At 39.3% G+C, this 17,853-nt stretch overlaps 1 protein-coding gene across 3 annotated transcripts in view; it reads right to left on the reverse strand.

Annotated features, from left to right (window-relative positions):
- Window positions 1–17,853, reverse strand: part of TDRD15 (tudor domain containing 15) — a 247,330-nt gene that overhangs the window by 69,830 nt on the left and 159,647 nt on the right. For all 3 annotated transcript variants that reach the window (XM_085610613.1, XM_085610614.1, XM_085610615.1), the window contains one exon: window positions 1,895–8,022. In XM_085610613.1, the coding sequence (XP_085466739.1) occupies window positions 1,934–8,017 (6,084 nt within the window). In that variant the 5' untranslated portion in view covers window positions 8,018–8,022 and the 3' untranslated portion in view covers window positions 1,895–1,933. The remainder of the gene's footprint in view (window positions 1–1,894; window positions 8,023–17,853) is intronic.

Consider the following 17,853-nt stretch of genomic DNA (forward strand, 5'->3'; position numbering starts at 1 on the left):
TTATCTGGAACAGCATGACCTCTTGGACTCCTCGCAGTCGGGCTTTCTTGCTGGTTACAGCACAGAGTCCGCCCTGGTAGAGGTTAAATATACTATCAGCCTGCTGCTAGACGAAGGGACCCCCACAATGTTGGTCCTTTTAGATCTGTCAGCAGCCTTTGACACCATCTCTCACAGAAATATTTTGGATAGACTGCGAGAGATTGGTGTCACTGGGATGGCATTAGAGTGGCTGCGGAATTTCCTATCGGATAGATCTCAATGTGTACAACTGGACACCTTTGTCTCCCAGACTACATTGGTGGAAAAGGGGGTTCCTCAGGGCTCCATTTTAATCCCCACCCTGTTCAATATCTATGTGTCGTCTCTGACTACCATTATAAAATCTTGTGGCTCCCAAACCATCTCCTATGCGGACGACACGCAGGTGATAGTCGCCATAGAGAAGGACCCCACGGTGACCAGAGACAGATTTAAGAGCTGTATGATGAAAATAGCCACATGGATGAAAAACAACTACCTGCAACTTAATTCCAACAAAACTGAGATCTTATTCTTTGGTAAAGCGGAGGATTTGTGGACAGATGAGGAGTGGTGGCCTGGGGAACTTGGAGTACCCCCTCCCCAAAAAAAGGGTAAAAAAATCTGGGCATTTTAATGAATAATAACTTATCCATGGAAGAGCATGTTACGACTATCAGGCAACTGTTTTGGACTGATGCGCATTTTAAAAAAGGTCTTTCCTTGGATTCCTCTCTCCGCTAGAAGGGTTTGGATTCGGGCGCTTCTAGTCAGTAGACTAGATTACGGAAATGCTCTCCTATTGGGGATGGGGGAGGACCTGCTCTCTAGGCTACAAGTCGTTCAAAACACGGCGGCACGCCTAGCTTTAAATATACCCCCGCGTACGCCATCTTTACCTTTACGAAGAGAGTTACATTGGCTTCCTATAAGGAAAAGAGTACTATTCAAACTTTAATGCCTAGTTTTTAAAGCACTTTTTGGACAGGGACCTAAATGCCTTACGAAGAAATTAGAATGGTATACCCCGGCACAACAGTTAAGATCCAGTGGTCAAAAGCTCCTTCAAACGCTGAGAATTAAAAAAGTTAAGATGGGTGGCCGAGCCTTTTCCCATCTGGCTCCCAAATACTGGAATGCGTTGCCATTAGATCTGCGATCATGTCCTACCTTGATTATTTTTAAGCAACATGTAAAAACTTGGCTATTTAACTGAAATTCTCTGCTTTTAGACGCCTGCCTCCCATGCGCCGAGAGATCCCCTTGGGGATGATTCGTGCGCCATATAAATAATAATAATAATAATTGCATCACAAGCCACTTTTTTTATTTAATCAAATTTTCCTTTGGGTTGACTCAAACTCTCCTTCAGAGGTGAATGCGGGTTACTTTACTACCATTCAAGAAGTGGTTTAAGGTGGGGGCATTTTATTTTTCTGGCTACTCCCTTGACATGGATTGTCCCTACACCCAACTTATTCTACTACCTCTTTTCACCATTACTGCACTGGTTAGGTTTTTGGGCCATTCTCTTCAGTTATGTATCTACTTACTGTGCCTTTCGCCCCAACAGAAAAAACTCTATGGGATTGTCAGTTAGTTCTGAAGGATACTGATTTCTGTTTGTTGGGTGCATGGGTAGTGCATATCATACCCTGTACCTGGGGAGCCAGGCACTTGAATTCAAACAACAACTAGATGTTAATAGTTTGATATATCGGAGTTTAGTAAGTCTGAAATCTGTGAAATTTACATGACCGGCTGTAACAACACAACAAATCCTATAGGAATCTCAGCTTTTAGATATATGTTGATGGCTGAATAACATTGAACTCTGAAATGCATGCAAATGTATTAAGAAAATTATACTTACAATTTAAATAATCATTTATCAAACTTCGCCATTCGCCTTTTATGTTCTATTTGTTCTGATAGTTACTTTTGAAGCGCCAGACAATCCACGAAAGGTAGAAGCTTGTGCTGGGTCTTGAATTCTTTCTTTCCTTGACTGCTGAGGGCAATTATCACTTTTACTATCTTTTTTACTGTTGTAAGTGCTAGTTTCATCTCTTAGATTCACAACATTTAAAGGGGCGCTACTATGTTTCAGATTGTCCAGCCGGGAATTCTCTGAAAGGTTAGTCTTACTAGTGCCATGTTTAATATGTGAAAGTCTTAAAGCATTATTTTTTGCCCAAGTCATCTTAACTGGCTTTTTAGTGTTATCACTGGGTTTTGTGCCCACAGGTGTATCAAAATCAGGGGTCTTTCTTTTTGATCGCACAGCATGCCCCGCAGCTATAAGGTCATCAGCTAAATTGCTTCGTCCATGCGAAATATCCACATCTAGTGTAAGACCATGTTGGTATTTCTTAAATTGTATCTGAAGTTCTTTTTCCTTCAAGTAATTTTGAAAGTAAAGGATTGCTTTTTCTGTCCATTTTTCTAAATTAACAGGGACCACTTCACTTAATGTGCATGGATAAGCTAGTCTTGGTAAACAAGCAATATTTTCAGGAATAATTTTTAGTTGATCCATGTCCTTGGACAATACTTGAACAGAACATCCAAAGTCGATAAATGTTAGTAAGACAAAGTCTGCAGAAACATTAGAAACCTCTGCTCTGCACCACTGTTCCTTTAAGTCAGATGTTATTAAGCAGTGAGAACCAGGAGTGACCTGTTCCAATGGTAATATTGCCAAGTTATCTGGTAAGTCACACAGTAGTAGGCACAACTCTGTCATGATGTCAAATGAGTCTTCCAACTGAACGAAGAAATTGAAAGGGTCTGTGGCTGCACTTGCAAACCCAAGGTATGATTTAGCGCTGCTGCGTGTAATCCATGGAATAGAATGAACAGGTTGTACTGGAAATGAATGAGAGCCCTCCAAGTTGAGTGGCTCATTTTTCACTGTAGAATAAGGAGCCACACCTGAATACTGCATAAGTAGTTGGTCACCTACCAGAATCTCAACTTCCCATGTAGAAATGGCTTTCGAGTATCGCAGAAAAAGAATTTTCAAGACTTGAGAGGATAAGGAGTTCATTACAGATTTGAAGAAACACCTCCCAGTTCTTTTAAGCCATACCCATTTGCAAGCAACAGTTTGTTTGGGTATGCTTTGCAGAGTCCCGTTTAATATCTTTGCATTAGTCATGGACACCTTTTCAGTTCTACCATTATCCACAAACTCAACTAACATCATCTTCTCTTCAGAGAATACTTCCTTCACTTCAGCCCTAAACCATTTTAGGCTTTTTTCAGATTTTGTCAAACACATGATTCCATCCTTGATGTTTCCAACAGGCAGTGAATTTCCTTTTAACTTTGCTGCATTATCAAGGAGCACAGACAAGTATGTTGATTGGTTTTCTCTTGCCAGTAATGTCACGTAGAAAGTTCCACAATCAGACATACTGCTCAATTTTACTTTTTCTAACTGTCCAGAAGGTACTGTTTGATTTGGAATATAGCAGACATTGATGAGGTCGTCACCGGCCACCTGTAGATTTGCTTTGTCACATACATCAGGCAAAGTGGATGTGCAGACTTTGGGCCATTTTATTTCACTTTGCTTTAGCGCAAACTTATTTTTACTTTGTTCTTTGGTCTTGCCTAATGGAATGTTCTCTGGCACAATGTCTTCTTGGAAGGGCAGAAATTCCTCACCAACAGTCATGTCATAATTTATGTTAACTTCCCACCCATGTTCACACTCCTGAACAAAATGAAAACGAACAGGTTCATTGCCGATGGGCAATTTTTGGGAATCATATGGCAATTTTTCCGTAAAAGCAGCGCCATCAGGATTTGCACACCTACTTCCACTAAGAAATGCTGGGTGTGCAAGTCTTGGAGTGGTTAGGAATTTCACTGGAAGGTTGTACAATTCTGAGCAACGTACTACTGATGAATTTCCATAGTCTATAAACTCTACATCAAACATTTCATCTGATTTCACTTGTTTAACAACTGCTCGATATAAAGCAGCATCTTTTTCATACTCTGCTATAACCAGATCACCTGCTTTAAATGTTTCTTCCTTGGAATGTATTAGAGTGAGAGACTGAGAATTAAGCTCTTCTGCTATTTGTACTATAATATGTTCATCCTCCGCAAGATGAATGTAGAAATTTGATGGACTATTTACGTGAGACACATAGCCTAACACCTCAGAATTTGATTTAATATTTGGCTTAGGAAGATTTGTATATTGTGGTTTTGAGGAATACCTACAATCTTGCTGAGACTTACCACATTTCTTTGATGTAATCATGTTTGTATGTGAAACAAACTGTGTTCTAAAATCACTGGAATGACCGTCTGGTGGTTTATTGAAAGAAGCATTAAAAATAGCCATGCCGGTGCTCAAATTCAAAGGATTACTCGTATATGGACCATCCTTGCTTTTGATTTCATCTTTTTTTTCAAAAGGGTCTACGTTTTGTAACCCTTCACTTTCACTATCCACTGCTACATACACTGGAAATTGAACAACAGGTTTTATTTTAGTAATTGAATTACTATTGGCTTGTCCTTGCACTTCCACACAATCGGCCGAATGCATCGTCATCAGTTCTTTAATTTTTTTATTTATGTTTAGACATCCATCATAAAGTTCCAAAGACAGTTGCCCATCCATCTCCCTAGATATGATAACTGCCTTCAGAATCTTCCCCAAACAGTTTTCTTCAAACCACTTCACTACTTCTAGAGGAGGCAAAGTATCTGTGAAATCTGAGAGGTAACATTTCAAAGCTTGCATTGGTGTGTATAGTAACTCTGTGGCTTCTTTTGGAATAGGAAATACTTCGTGTCTTTCTACTGTTTGCTTGTTTCCAAAATCTACAAAGTATACCATTAAATGTGAAGATGATTGCATCGAGCATGCAAGTGCTCTGTACAAGTTACCATCTTCAAAATACTTTGCTATACAGAGTCTTAAATTGCTGTCTCTGGAAGAACCAACTGAATCGCCAATCTGTGCAACTCTACTCATCAAAGCATCTATAGTTTCACTGTTTCTAACAAGTTGACAATAGAATTTCTTTGGGCTATATATGTGAGTTATATATATTTCCTCTTCAGTTCCCATTTTAATGTTAAAAGAGGAGTACGTAAAAGTAAAAGGAGAAATGGAAGGTGAAAGTGGTTTTGAAGAATCAAAAGACCGAGCATAGCCTTTATCTATAAGAAATTCTTTTGCAGTATGAAAAGGGGTCTCTAAATCAACCACATTGCATAGGATTTTAGGCGTCACAAGCATCAGGGAGTAAATTGCGCACTTCAGCGAACCACCACTTGCTGAATCAAGGAAACTTCTAAAACCTGCACATGCCTCTTTAGTCCAATTCACTGGATCTGCATTTAAGGACTCTACTAGGTTGTAAAGGCTGCATCGGAATGCCTGACCTTCCAGAAGGAGAAAATCAGGGATGATACTTTTCAGATCTTCAACTTTAACTCTTTCTTCGAAACCATAATCTATGAATATTACATCTACTTCTTTTGTTGAGATTTCTTGAATCACAGATGCTCTGTACCACTTCCCATCCTCTAATCGCTTAGCAACACAGGCCATCTTTCCAAATTCATATGGCTCTCCTTGAACTCTATAGTGACTTTGTATTTGCTTCATTAAGCTCCCCAATGCTTCAGATTGAGTCTGTAATTGACACCAAAACACTCCTGGTGAGCACATGTGAGAACAAACAACTTCAATAACGGATCCGGGTTTAAAAACATGTTGATCGTAATGGCATATAGGTTCTTTATCTCTTAGAGCACTCATATTTTTTGAAAATATATTTCCTGAACTTTGAGGAGAAGACACAGGCTTTTCTGATACACAAATGACTTCTAATGCTATACTTTGTGGTTTACTCTTTGTGATAATATTGATTTGGGCGGATGTGTTCTTTGTGGTTTTCACTCCTTTTAAGTCTGATACAGATGTGCTTTCAGCTTTGGACAGACGAGAACAATCTGGAGTGGATTCCCAATATTCAGCATATCCAGCTTGAACCATCAGTGTAACAACATTAGGTTCCTCAGAAGTGTTTGTAAGGTGCAGGTCTACAACATATTTTTCATTTTGTTTTCCAAGTACATGAACCATGAGTGATTTTCCAAAAACTGCACTTTTAAAGAAGTCAGTTGCACTCTTTACCCACACTTCTTCAAGAGAGCATGCATGGGCAAGTGTACAACACATAGCTACTGCCGGGAAGTCATGAAATTCTTCAAACAATTTTTTCACATGACTATCAGGGATGGTTTCAGTGTTGCCAAAATCTAAAAAATAAACTGTTATTTCCATATCATGCACTTCAGATATGACCGCTCGGTAAAGGTTCATGTCCTTGCTATATCGTGCACAACAGAGCATGCCAGGCTGTGGATTTTCAAGAAGCATGTCACAAGCTTCACACATGGCATACTTTTCTCCAATATTTTTTATCATTTTTAAATATGCAACTTCCTGTTCATCAATCCGAACCCAAAAGTTAGAGGGATTTAGTACATACTGAACATAAGCTATGTAGACAGAATCTACTTTCATTTTCATTCTGGGATACAGCACTTTTAAACCCATTTCATTTTTATTGGTGCAGTCTCTTTCCATTTCTTGAGGCGCAGCAATCTCCACTGCAGAAGGTTTCTCATAACAGATTTTCTTTTCTTCCTCATTAGCAAAGACTTTATAGGGAGATTTAGGGGACCGTAGTGGGGGCAACTTATTTTCATGCCGACTTGGAGAAGGAATTGGTACATTCTTATTGAGTAATGTAACATGATATAAATGTTCTTCCTTAGAAAACTTGTCTACATGCACTAAAATAGTTTGCCCTAATAAAGCATGTTTAAATTCGCTAAGTTGGAAAGTTCTATGATTTTCATCTTGCAAAGTTAGACAAGATAAAGCGCATGGAAATGACATCATTGGAAATAAACGAAATTCAGGTTCAAGCTTGTGGACAGACTTGGAAGGCACAGATTCACTATACCCAAAGTCCATAAACCACACTTTCAATTTATCATCAGAAAGCAGCTGTTGTATAACTCCTCTGTGCCACCGTCCATCTTTCCGCTTTGCAGCGCACAACAATCCAAAATGGTCACATACAGCTTCTTTACTAATGGCTTCATAATGTAAGAACATAGCTGATGTTAAATTATCTAACTCTTGAATCCATGGTGAAATTCGGCAGTGAAACTGAAGTGGGCCAACAGCAGCAGTTATCTTGACTTTCTCTGTTGTATCAACAGAAAGACAAGGTCGTAAATGATCCACAATTTGTTGAAAGGTTGGAATAGTCTCTATGTAATCTGCTTGAATATGTTTTTGCTGAAGTAAATCTGGAATTTGCTTTTGGAAGGACCCTATTGGAAATTCCTTCAATATTTCTACAATGAGATTGAATGTATCTTTGTCAACATACTGTGCTAAACTCAATTTGACTACATCGTCAATTACTTTTGGTACTTCAAGGAGGACAACTTGATTGGGTAAAATAGCTTGAACATGACCTTTCACGTGTATTCCTAGGAGTGATGAAAAATAATTTGTAGCCTTGGAGGTCCATTTTTCCTCAGGTGGAAGAATGTTGGAAAAAATACCACAAACAATTTTTGGAGGCAGCTGGAAAATGTCACCACAAGCGGATGCAATGTGGGTAATATCAACCTTTAAAACCTTTCCAGTATCTATGAGGAAAACCTCAAACATTTCTCCTTTATTTTCCAAAATTCTTCCTCTGTGCCATTCCATAGAATCTTTATCTTCCACTAAGCAGAAGTCGCCAGCCACAACATTGTCCTTTACCTTGGGAACATTTTGTATCTCTTTCTGTAATATGTGGTAGTCAAATTCAAATTCAGAATTGTATTTGCCCTGAAATTCCACTAACACCTCCTTTGGTTTGCACTCTACTACAGATATCTTAAGGTCCATATCTAATGGAAATTTCGGCAGCAGAGGTACGGAATCCATGAGATCTGCAAGACAAAAAAAAAAAAAGTAAATGTTTGAAAGACTTCAGTCATTAAATACAAACTACAAAGATGAGTACAAATGCTGAAATATAAGAAAGTTACTTAGAATAGCACCCTCTGGGGTGTGTGTGTGTGTGTGTGTGTGTGTGTGTATTAGATTTATTTTAAATCCCTATGGTCTATGAACTGTGCTCTTGTTAGGGGCAGTTTACCTGTGTTTTTACCATTAATACGTCTGGTCAGGAGGATTCTACATGTCCACAAATTAAAAAATGTATCCCAACTTGTTATAAAATAAACTTTCAGCCTAACGTGAGCATTAGTTAAATGTACTCGTACTGGGAAGGAAACCCAGAGTTAAAACTTAAGGAAAAAGACACTAGAATGTCACAAGGTATTGGAATTCTTCTCTTCCACAGGCACATGAAATACCAGTGCCAGCGTGTGGATCTCCAAAAAAGTGCTAGTAATCCTTTCTGTATGTCAGGGTCACCTGCATCAGTTTAGACTCTGTTCAAGGACTCAAAGGTACAGATGTCTTTTGCTGTGGTAAGTCAAGAATCAGTTACCAAAGATACAACTGTAGCTTTGACCCCAATAAAGTGAAGCTGTTGCTTTGCTCAAGCAGGATAAACGATCTGATCTAGAAAATAGGAGGTACTTCTGGAGCGGTGTGGCAGCATTGCTTTGTACGCACAACATGTGCAGTATTATCGAAGCTAAGCAGCCACAAAGCTGTCTTTAACATTTATTTGGCACATTAAGACCCACCTACCAAAAGAAGCAATTTAACAATGACCTAGTATGTGGGAAGGAGGGCGCTTGAGAAATTGCCACAATAATTAAGGCTCTTTACTCTAGGACCATCACAACAAATTTCACAACAGTGTAAAAAAAGCATGAATTCATTTCTTAACACGGTGACTGCTGCAATTTCGGCCAGGAGATTTGCGGATTACTTAATTTCAAGTAATGTATACTAATGCACAATAGCCCTTCTGCAGTAAAACGCTCTACATCACCAGTTTAAAGGCATCTGTCAAGGCTATGTTTTTCTATGTTCATTCTATATGCTCCCATTGTGTCACATGGAATCCAGAAGAAACCAATTTTAAGCCCCTCTCCATAGATTGTTTAACCTATTTGTTTAAGTCAGCTAGTCATTACTCCGATAGATCTAAATAGAGGAATGGTTTAGCCTCAGGTGCATTAAGATTGTGGATGCTCATAATTATTCTGTTATAGATAAAATTGAGAATTCTGCATAGTTGTGGATTTGAGATTGTCTTTCACTGTCTATGAGGCATTTTGACTACATTGTTCTCAACTGACCTCACCACAATCAACTTGCAAAACTCTTTAGCAGACCTGCAAATACCTAATAAACAGAAAAAGCTTAATGCTATTTAGATTAAAATGTAAAAAAAAGAGTTGATGAATAAAAGATTTAATTTTGGAAAGTCTATGTTAGAAAGACACCAATAATACAGCAAATAAGGAGTTATATTTGATACTCTAACATGATTAAAAACATGGTAATCGCTCAAGCGAGATATGGACCATCAATTGTCCCGGAGGATGTTTGAAATAACTGCAGGGGAATTTCAGTTTTATCAGTCACACTAGTTTATGAAGCCAAAGTGGGTCCATCAATTCAATCAACACTGATATTTGATAAAATATTGTAGAGAATATTGAAGGACAGCCAGTATTTATAAATAACTACAAATCAGCCAAATCAAGTTTTATTTGAAAGGCATTTATGTATTTTCAAGAAATTCATCAAAAAAATCAAGGAGTGATAAGGAGTTTTTCAAAAAACGAGACGAAGAAGAATGAATAGACCCAAGCTGTAAAGAAAACCAAAAGAGAACAAAGGAAAAGACAGTGAAGGAGAATGTGGGCATCAATGGTATATTGGTTGTTGTTTATCAAAGACAGCAGTTTATATTCAGTACAATCATATACACAGGGAATTAATTAGTGTATCATAATTACAGAAAACTGTTGGCCTTTGTACATGTGTTGATGGTGTGTCAACCCTTGAAGGGATACCAGGATCTCATCAGGACTGTTTTGACCTGAGGTTGGCTGGTATTGTGGAGAGTCAAATCTGCATGGTAGGGACCCATTCTGGGAATGCAAGTAACTATTGGGCCCGTTTAGTAAAGGCGGCTCCTATCGAGGACTTGGAAGGGGCGAATGACCCCTAATTGTTTATTGCAGAGTGGAAGAGCAGCTAACGTGGGCTCCCGGTCAGAGGTGCTGTCCATCATAGACAGCATCTCTGACAGTGAGAGTGGTCTTCAGGATAAAAGGGAAGCCTTGCAAATAGGAGCACAAATTGGCCCTACATGGACATGGTCAGATTGCTCAGAGCCATACCCATTCCAAGTGATACACTGATTAATTCACTGTGTCCATGATTGTACTGAATATAAACTGCTGTCTTAGATCAACAACAACCAATATACCTTTGATGTTCACATTGTCCTTCACTGTTGTTTCCTTTGTACGATTTTGGTTTTCTTTACACCTGGGGTGTATTCATTCTTCTTTGTCTCTTGTTTTTTTAAAGAAACTCCTTATCACTCACAAATTGATTTTTTGATTAATATCCTGGAAAAACATTTTTATCTTTAAAAGAAAACCTGGTTTGGGTGAATCATGGTTATCTATAAACACTGGCTGTACTTCAATATTTTCTACCATTCTTTATCAAATATCAATTTTGATTGAAGTAAGAATATTGACATAAAAATTGATTCCACACAGTATGGTCTGTGTGACTAACTTGTTTTCGGAAATGAGTCCAATGTGAACACTTGTTCCAAGGATCACTTGATACCCATGTTCACATGGACATAAGGGTTGCTCTTGTTTTTGTTTAAGCATGCTAATGGAAAAACAGCATAGTTTATCAGTATTATTAAAAGAGACAGAAATTGTCACATCGTTGATATTCATTTTAGAGGATCAAGAGTTGTAGGAGACTTGTACACAAATTGGTCGCACACTGCTCGTCACACCAGCAAGGTGTAGGAGACTTGCTGATATACTGGAAATAATTCATTACAGTGAGCAAAAATGTTTGTGTTTTGCTTCTCCGATAGGAAGTAAACAAGTATAAGAAAATATTCAAGTTTCAAACATACTGACATGACCCATATCTTAAAAATCGGCCCAGGATGTAATACCAACAGTAAGCGACAGTAACCATTACCTCAGACTATCAAACACTGATAAGTCCTCAGTTTTTAAATGTCATTTAATAACTACTTTTGGTACTTTTTAATCTATCTGTTTTTCTGTGATGGATCAGCCAACCTATATTTTTATAAAAGGAATAGGCCTACAAATAAATAACCAAGGAAACACTGAAACATAGTCTATGATGCTGGGATGAGCTAGAACTGGGAGTGTATGGCAGCACCATGATGGGAAGCATCAGGAGTTGAATAGGGAGGAGAGCCACCAGGCCGGGATTTGCACACAAGCATCCGGAAGGAACTTAATGGGAAGCACAATAGGGCAGCATCATAGGAGGTGCGGGGCACCAAACGTGTATTAAGTGGTCCAACAGCAGAAGGAGGACAGTAACAAGGAGGGTAGGGTAGAGCTGGATCCAAGATCGCTTGAGATGGTATGACCAATATGGAGTTCGGACGACCCAAACTGTGAGAAGGAAAATGCATTAGGTTTGCTCAAGAGTCCTGACAAAAACATTAAACAATCATTGGCAAAATCAATAGTTCTCGCTTCAGCCAGCAGTTCGTGATTGTATTTTTTTCTGCAAGCATGTGTTACTGAAATATAAAACAAAAACAGGCCGCTACCTAAACATGGAGGCCACTAGACTCCAATAAAAAGGGACATTTTAGGAAACACTAGCCATTGCATATAATTGTAATTAAACAGAATGGTTGTATCCTGGACATGGTATAGAAATCCTTTTTAATTTTAACGCACATAATAGGAAAATATGATTCTTATAGGCACAAAGAAAAGTTATCATTGACTTTAAATTGCTCTAACCCGAAGACATAGTTTAAAAACACATGGAGGACTTAAAATACAAAAAAGGCTATAGAATGAAAGAAATGGCACTGGCAAAATAAAGTATTGGGTCAGCAGCTTGGCACTGAAGTGCGCTACTTTACAGGCAGATGAGCACATGATCAGGGGAACTACCATCTCTCACAGAGCACGAGAGCCAAATATCTGACCCATTTCATCATGCAGTGTTGAGCAGTCATTTAGCTATCGATCATAGCACCAGTGGGCACCATGAGACCCTGCTCTTAGTAGAGTTGATATCCACTATTGTATCAATTACATTATATCTAAACTGACACGAGAACATAAATCAACAGGGATTTTCATGCATCTCCACACACTCCTCATTGAACCCTACAGAACTGCCACATTTTGTTTTTTGTTCTCCTTTATATTAGGTACCCTATGGAGCAGTCAACTGATGTGGAACCATTCATCATGAGTTGTAAACCTGTGGTCCACGCACTTGATTAAATCGGTGCAATCCAGGAAAAATTCAACATATAATTTTTTATTGGGATTGGGTTTTACTGGAACTATCACCAATAAGCAGCAGCTTGACTTTGTCCTTTAACTGATGAAAATTGAGCATATTTAAAAATGGGTAAAAGGTCAATATTAAACTCAAATTAAAGAATTTGACACCTATCCTGTTGCTGCTACATCAATGTGCTGGAAACTATCAATTTCAAGGGTGAAGTAATAGAATAAAAAACAAAAATACATATTAAGCAACTATAAAGATTAGGCAAGGGGACCTTCTTTAGTGAGCTAAAGAATGATGATGGATTTAACCCAGATCTGTGACTGGGGGTGAGTGTTTGAAAAGTTTCAACACTCCGTCCATAATCTCCTGGTATGCCCAGACGTGGGTCCCTTGCTCACTTTGCCACTGGATTCAAGCTAGCCTGGCTGAAGAGGGCTGAAAGCACAAAACCGGTCCTAGGATGCTTGTTTCCAGTCCAGGGAGGACCTGGCCTGGCAGTTCGGGCTGGACTGTTCCCATTGGGTGCAGGGTCAAGACTGATTTGCATATGGCTGGGTCCAAACTGGAATGGCACGGAAAGCAAAAAACTATGGATTTAGGTCCAGATCTCTGAACTGGGGTGAATGTATGACAATGTTCTGCATTCTGTACATCAATTGTTCTTTTTGCATTTATCAGCCTATTGTCACCCTAGACCTGTTGGAGTTCAGGCAAGGTAGGAAGGAACATTTCAGTACCAAATTTGGGGGTAAGGTGGATGAGGGAAGGGTATGGGAGTCTAAAAGTCTCTCCTACTTCAAAGGCTGGCACCAGGTATTAATATTCAACACTCAGACCAACTCTTCAGTACACTCCTAGATCGGCGGAGGGCTCCCAGAAGAACAACCTTGTACTTAAGAAGACTACTCTGCTGCTTGAGGCCTGCTTTGTACTTCTGAATCAAAAGGTACTAATGAACTTGCCCCCCAACCTGTCAATGAGCTCATCAGCTCTGGTTATTGGATAAGCATCAGTTTTGGTAAATGAATTAAAGAGGCCCCTGTAGTTCACATAGAATCTCAGTTATTGGTTGGTGTTGGGGGCTGAAACAAAGATCACTTGCTAGACCAGAGACTATAGGAGGGCTCAATCACGTCCAGTTCCAACATTTGACACCTCATCCTTGGTGCTGGCTTTCATTTTGTCAACCCTCATCTGGAGCCAATTAAAGCGGGTGACTAGATGGTCAAAGGCTCGGACCTCCCCAGATGTCCTGCCAAGGGAAAAACATGAGCCAAATCTATTAGGAAAGCCCTATTGCACTGCACGATCACCTGAGCCAGGTGGGTTGCATACTGCAGGAAGACCATTCCAAGCTGATTCTTTTGCAAGTTACAGAGGGAGTACCACACTCTTGATGGTCTTAAGCCACAGGCTTAGGGCCAGAAAAATGGCGACACCACTGTTATTAGGAGAAAGGTCTCTTCTATAGGGAACCTGAGGTTCCTGAGCCTAGGTCAAGACCCGGCTCAGGGACCTCAGGTTCCCTATAGAAAAGACATACGAAGACTTCAAGTCTAAAACATAAAATTTTGTATTGCTTTCTGTATAAAATATATAAGATATGAATATATGATGAATATCACACAACTGGCTATGGTGCCAGTGAAGGATCTTATCGGAATAGCTAGGGCATAAGTTCATGGTATTTTAGCAGATAGATTCTCACAAAGACAAGGTACTCATCAAGGATCCCTCCTATCAACTCTTTTTTTTTCATTTAACAATTTAAGCTTTTCTAGAGATCATTAGAGGCCGTCCTATGTTCAAATGTACCCAATTCAATTTATTTAATGACAAGCCTGAAACTTAAGTGGATGATGTTATGATACATGCAATGGTAAGCGAACATACGCATAAGCCTCTTGCTGCTATAGAATCCAACTTCATAACTAAGGCTAAGAAGAGAAATGGTCTTGGAGCACAACTGGTATAAAATATCTACTGATTAAAACCCCAGGTTTTCAAATGTTTCATAAAGGGGGTTAGGCAAAGGTCAGCACAGAAGCATAAAGGCATCTTATTCCAAAACCTAGCAGCAGCAATTGAGCTAGCTCCAGCTCCAAAAGACTTGTCTGTATTCAGGGTTGTGTAAAACAAACACTGACTACTCCCCTGATCATCCAATACAAACCGCACCACTGATTTTGAACTGTGGGTAGGTCCAACATCTTCTTGGAAATAACTTGGCATCTTAACAGAGCACTGCAGTTGCTGAAAAGATGTTTGCTTGAAGAGGGTAGCAGGGAGCTCCATCAAAATTTGCCAGATTCTTGCAGACTAAGGGAGGATCTTTTTCAATATAAGGTTAACGACTGCTTACATACATTTGATAGAGACAAAGCCCCATGTTAGGGAGCTATTGAAAATAATGCAGACATCAATAAACTAGTTAACGGAGTAGGGTTTGCAGTGCTGAGGTCACTGGGAGAGGTTGATGGCAGGGACTACGAGAAAAAGTTCAAAAAATGAGAGGTAGTAAAGGGAACAAAGGAAAAAGATTGGGGTGGATGGCGAAACATGAAACAGCTTGACATTTTCCAGCAGGGGGTGATGGGGCAAGGGGTCACACAGGTGTGGGGCGAATAGCCTGTAAGCTAAAAGTTTCTTTGAAATTAAAGAATCTTGTTGTCAAAATAGGATAAGATTTTGCAAAAGAATTGTTTAGTTAAATTTTAGGCAGAGGAAAGGCAATACGAAAAGTAATACTTCTTAGCTTCCTGGATTTTCTGTTTATATGAAGCCAACAGTGACAGGCAGTAGTTTTTTCTTTTTTTGAATCTGTGAATAATATTGGTGCCATTTCCTTTCAGCCTGCTGACTTTTGGCTTTTTTTTCTTTGAATTATGTTGAAAACCAAGTGAAGGTGAGAATTCTTGCATGAGAAAGGCAATTATATCTGGAGTACAGAGGTGATGTTACAAGTGGTTGAAAACCACTGGGCATCCCTCATTAATGCGACAATTTTGGGAAGTGGAAATCTTGGCTCTTGAACAATTCAGAGTATTTGTGTTCTGGGGAGACCTATTACAATCTATTGTGTCCATAAACCTCTGGTGAAATTGTGGACTACGGAAGGCAGTTAACACATTGGCTAGAATAGCTAGATCTTTGAGCATATGCAGGATTTGATGTACAAGATCATATGCATGCAATCTGGTGGCAGATTTTCTGTCCAGAAGGCCTCATCAACTAGAAAAATGAGGACAATAAATGGAAGGGGTTTCATTTGGCTGTAAATCACGTTAGTGGTTTGCCAGCTCTAAAAAAGGGATGAATGGGAACAAGAGTGTAGAGAAGACACAATATTGCAGGAGATTGCTGAATTCGTTAAGGACCAGAGGCCCAATAAGAGGAGTTTATCTGACAAAGTTAAACTTTTTGGGGAAGTATGATCAGAACTATCTTTTGATGGAGTAATTTTGAGAATGAAAAAAACTGTTCGTCCATTTAACCTTTGAACAGTATACTGCAGTTGTGTCGCAAGAGCTATTTTGGCATATGACGTACTAAAGCAGTGATAAGGAATTTGTTTGAAGGCTGTGAGTGGATTCTGAAATTGAAAGCATGGTCAGGAAATATATGGAGTGCTCAAGAGCGGATAACTCTTTACAGATACTTGAACATCCAATTAATGAGGGTCATTGTCCGAAATATTCCATGGGAATCCATAGCCATCAATATCATGGGGTAGTAGGACCATCACTTAGATTTGTCATGGTAGTTATGGATGGCCTGTGGTTAAAGTGGTGCACAATGCAGATACTGATGCCGTTTTAGTATTCTTTGACCAGGTTTTTAGTTAAGAAGGCATTCCTGCTACGATTCTAAGTGGCAATGGAGTGCAATTTAAATCGAACGCAAGTAAGCAGTATTGTGACAGGAGAGGAGTGGAAGTGAAGACAACAGTTCTTTATAATCCTAGTGGCAATGGCATAGCAGAGAGGTTCAAACATGTCAAAGGGCATAATTCAGGCTGCATGTGCAAGTAGTTGGAATCGGGAGGTCCAATTGATGAAAGCCATATGGGTCTATACTGTTACCAGACATGAGGCCACACGATTGTCACTTATTTTTTATAATGAGGGGCAGGAATCCCAGAACTAAAGACAATCCTGGTTGGTTATTTGTGAATGTGTTGAACCTTGGTTGGTGGAAGTGATCAGAGGTACTATAGCAAGGGGGCATCAGAGAACCAAGCCATGACAATTGAGAAGTTATATTCAAGTAACGAAAGGCAGGTCCTGCAGGTCGATGTCTGGAGTCTTCACTGACTCACAACACTCTAAGCACCGCGCTCTACAGAAAATCCATTTCAAGCAATAACAATTCCATGAATGAAACCAAACCATGCAATTACACATATAACACATCCACCCCCTTTCAACAAAAAGCAAAAGAACAAAGGAAACCTAATAAAATAAATATTGACTTGGAAATAATGAATAGTTTATTAAAAACTCCCTCAAACCTAAAATGGAATAAAAGGATGTTTAAGACAAAAATAATATAGTATACAAAACAATATATACACAGCAGTATACCGCAGAAAATAGAACACACAACAGAAAGATTCCGCAATATTAAACACTCTTATCACCATTCCCCTCCACAATGTATTCTTTGAGCCATGCTAGTGGCTTCCTTTCTCTTTTAGTCCCAACCATCTGATCATCAAACTGAACGCCATCCTTACAAACACCATCTCTTGCCTCCCTGTACCCATACAGTTATCAACCACAACACAGTTCTCATCAACAGTCCTCTCTGTAATATTCTCCGTTACCACCACTTCTTTGCCAACTTCATTAAAATGTATGCATGTGCCTGAACTCAGTGGTATTTCATCATCTAAAGCATCATCCAGACAAGGGAATTCTTTTTTTGGTTCATCAACACTATATTCCACTAGTCTTGTGAACTCAATGCCACCCATTTAAGATTCCACACTTTACCACTTGTCGCCTTGACAACCTTCTTTAAAACTTCCACAACCATTTTAGGATTAAGGAATTTACGTTCCCCCTTCTGCAACCATGCCTGGTTTTTTTTATGCGCACCCAATTCCCCACTTTTATATCAACCTGTGGAACTCCATGCTTACAATCATAGTACGATTTGCTTCTCTAGTGCACTTCAACCAATCCCCACTTGGTCAGGGAACCAATTTTCCACAACTACACTACTCAACCACCCAGGGTTGAATTGTGTCCTGGGTCCCTTCCCCTCATCAACACAAACTGGGAATATCC

The sequence above is a fragment of the Triturus cristatus genome, chromosome 6 (assembly GCF_964204655.1).
Source record: "Triturus cristatus chromosome 6, aTriCri1.1, whole genome shotgun sequence".
In the NCBI taxonomy this organism is placed as follows: domain Eukaryota; kingdom Metazoa; phylum Chordata; class Amphibia; order Caudata; family Salamandridae; genus Triturus; species Triturus cristatus.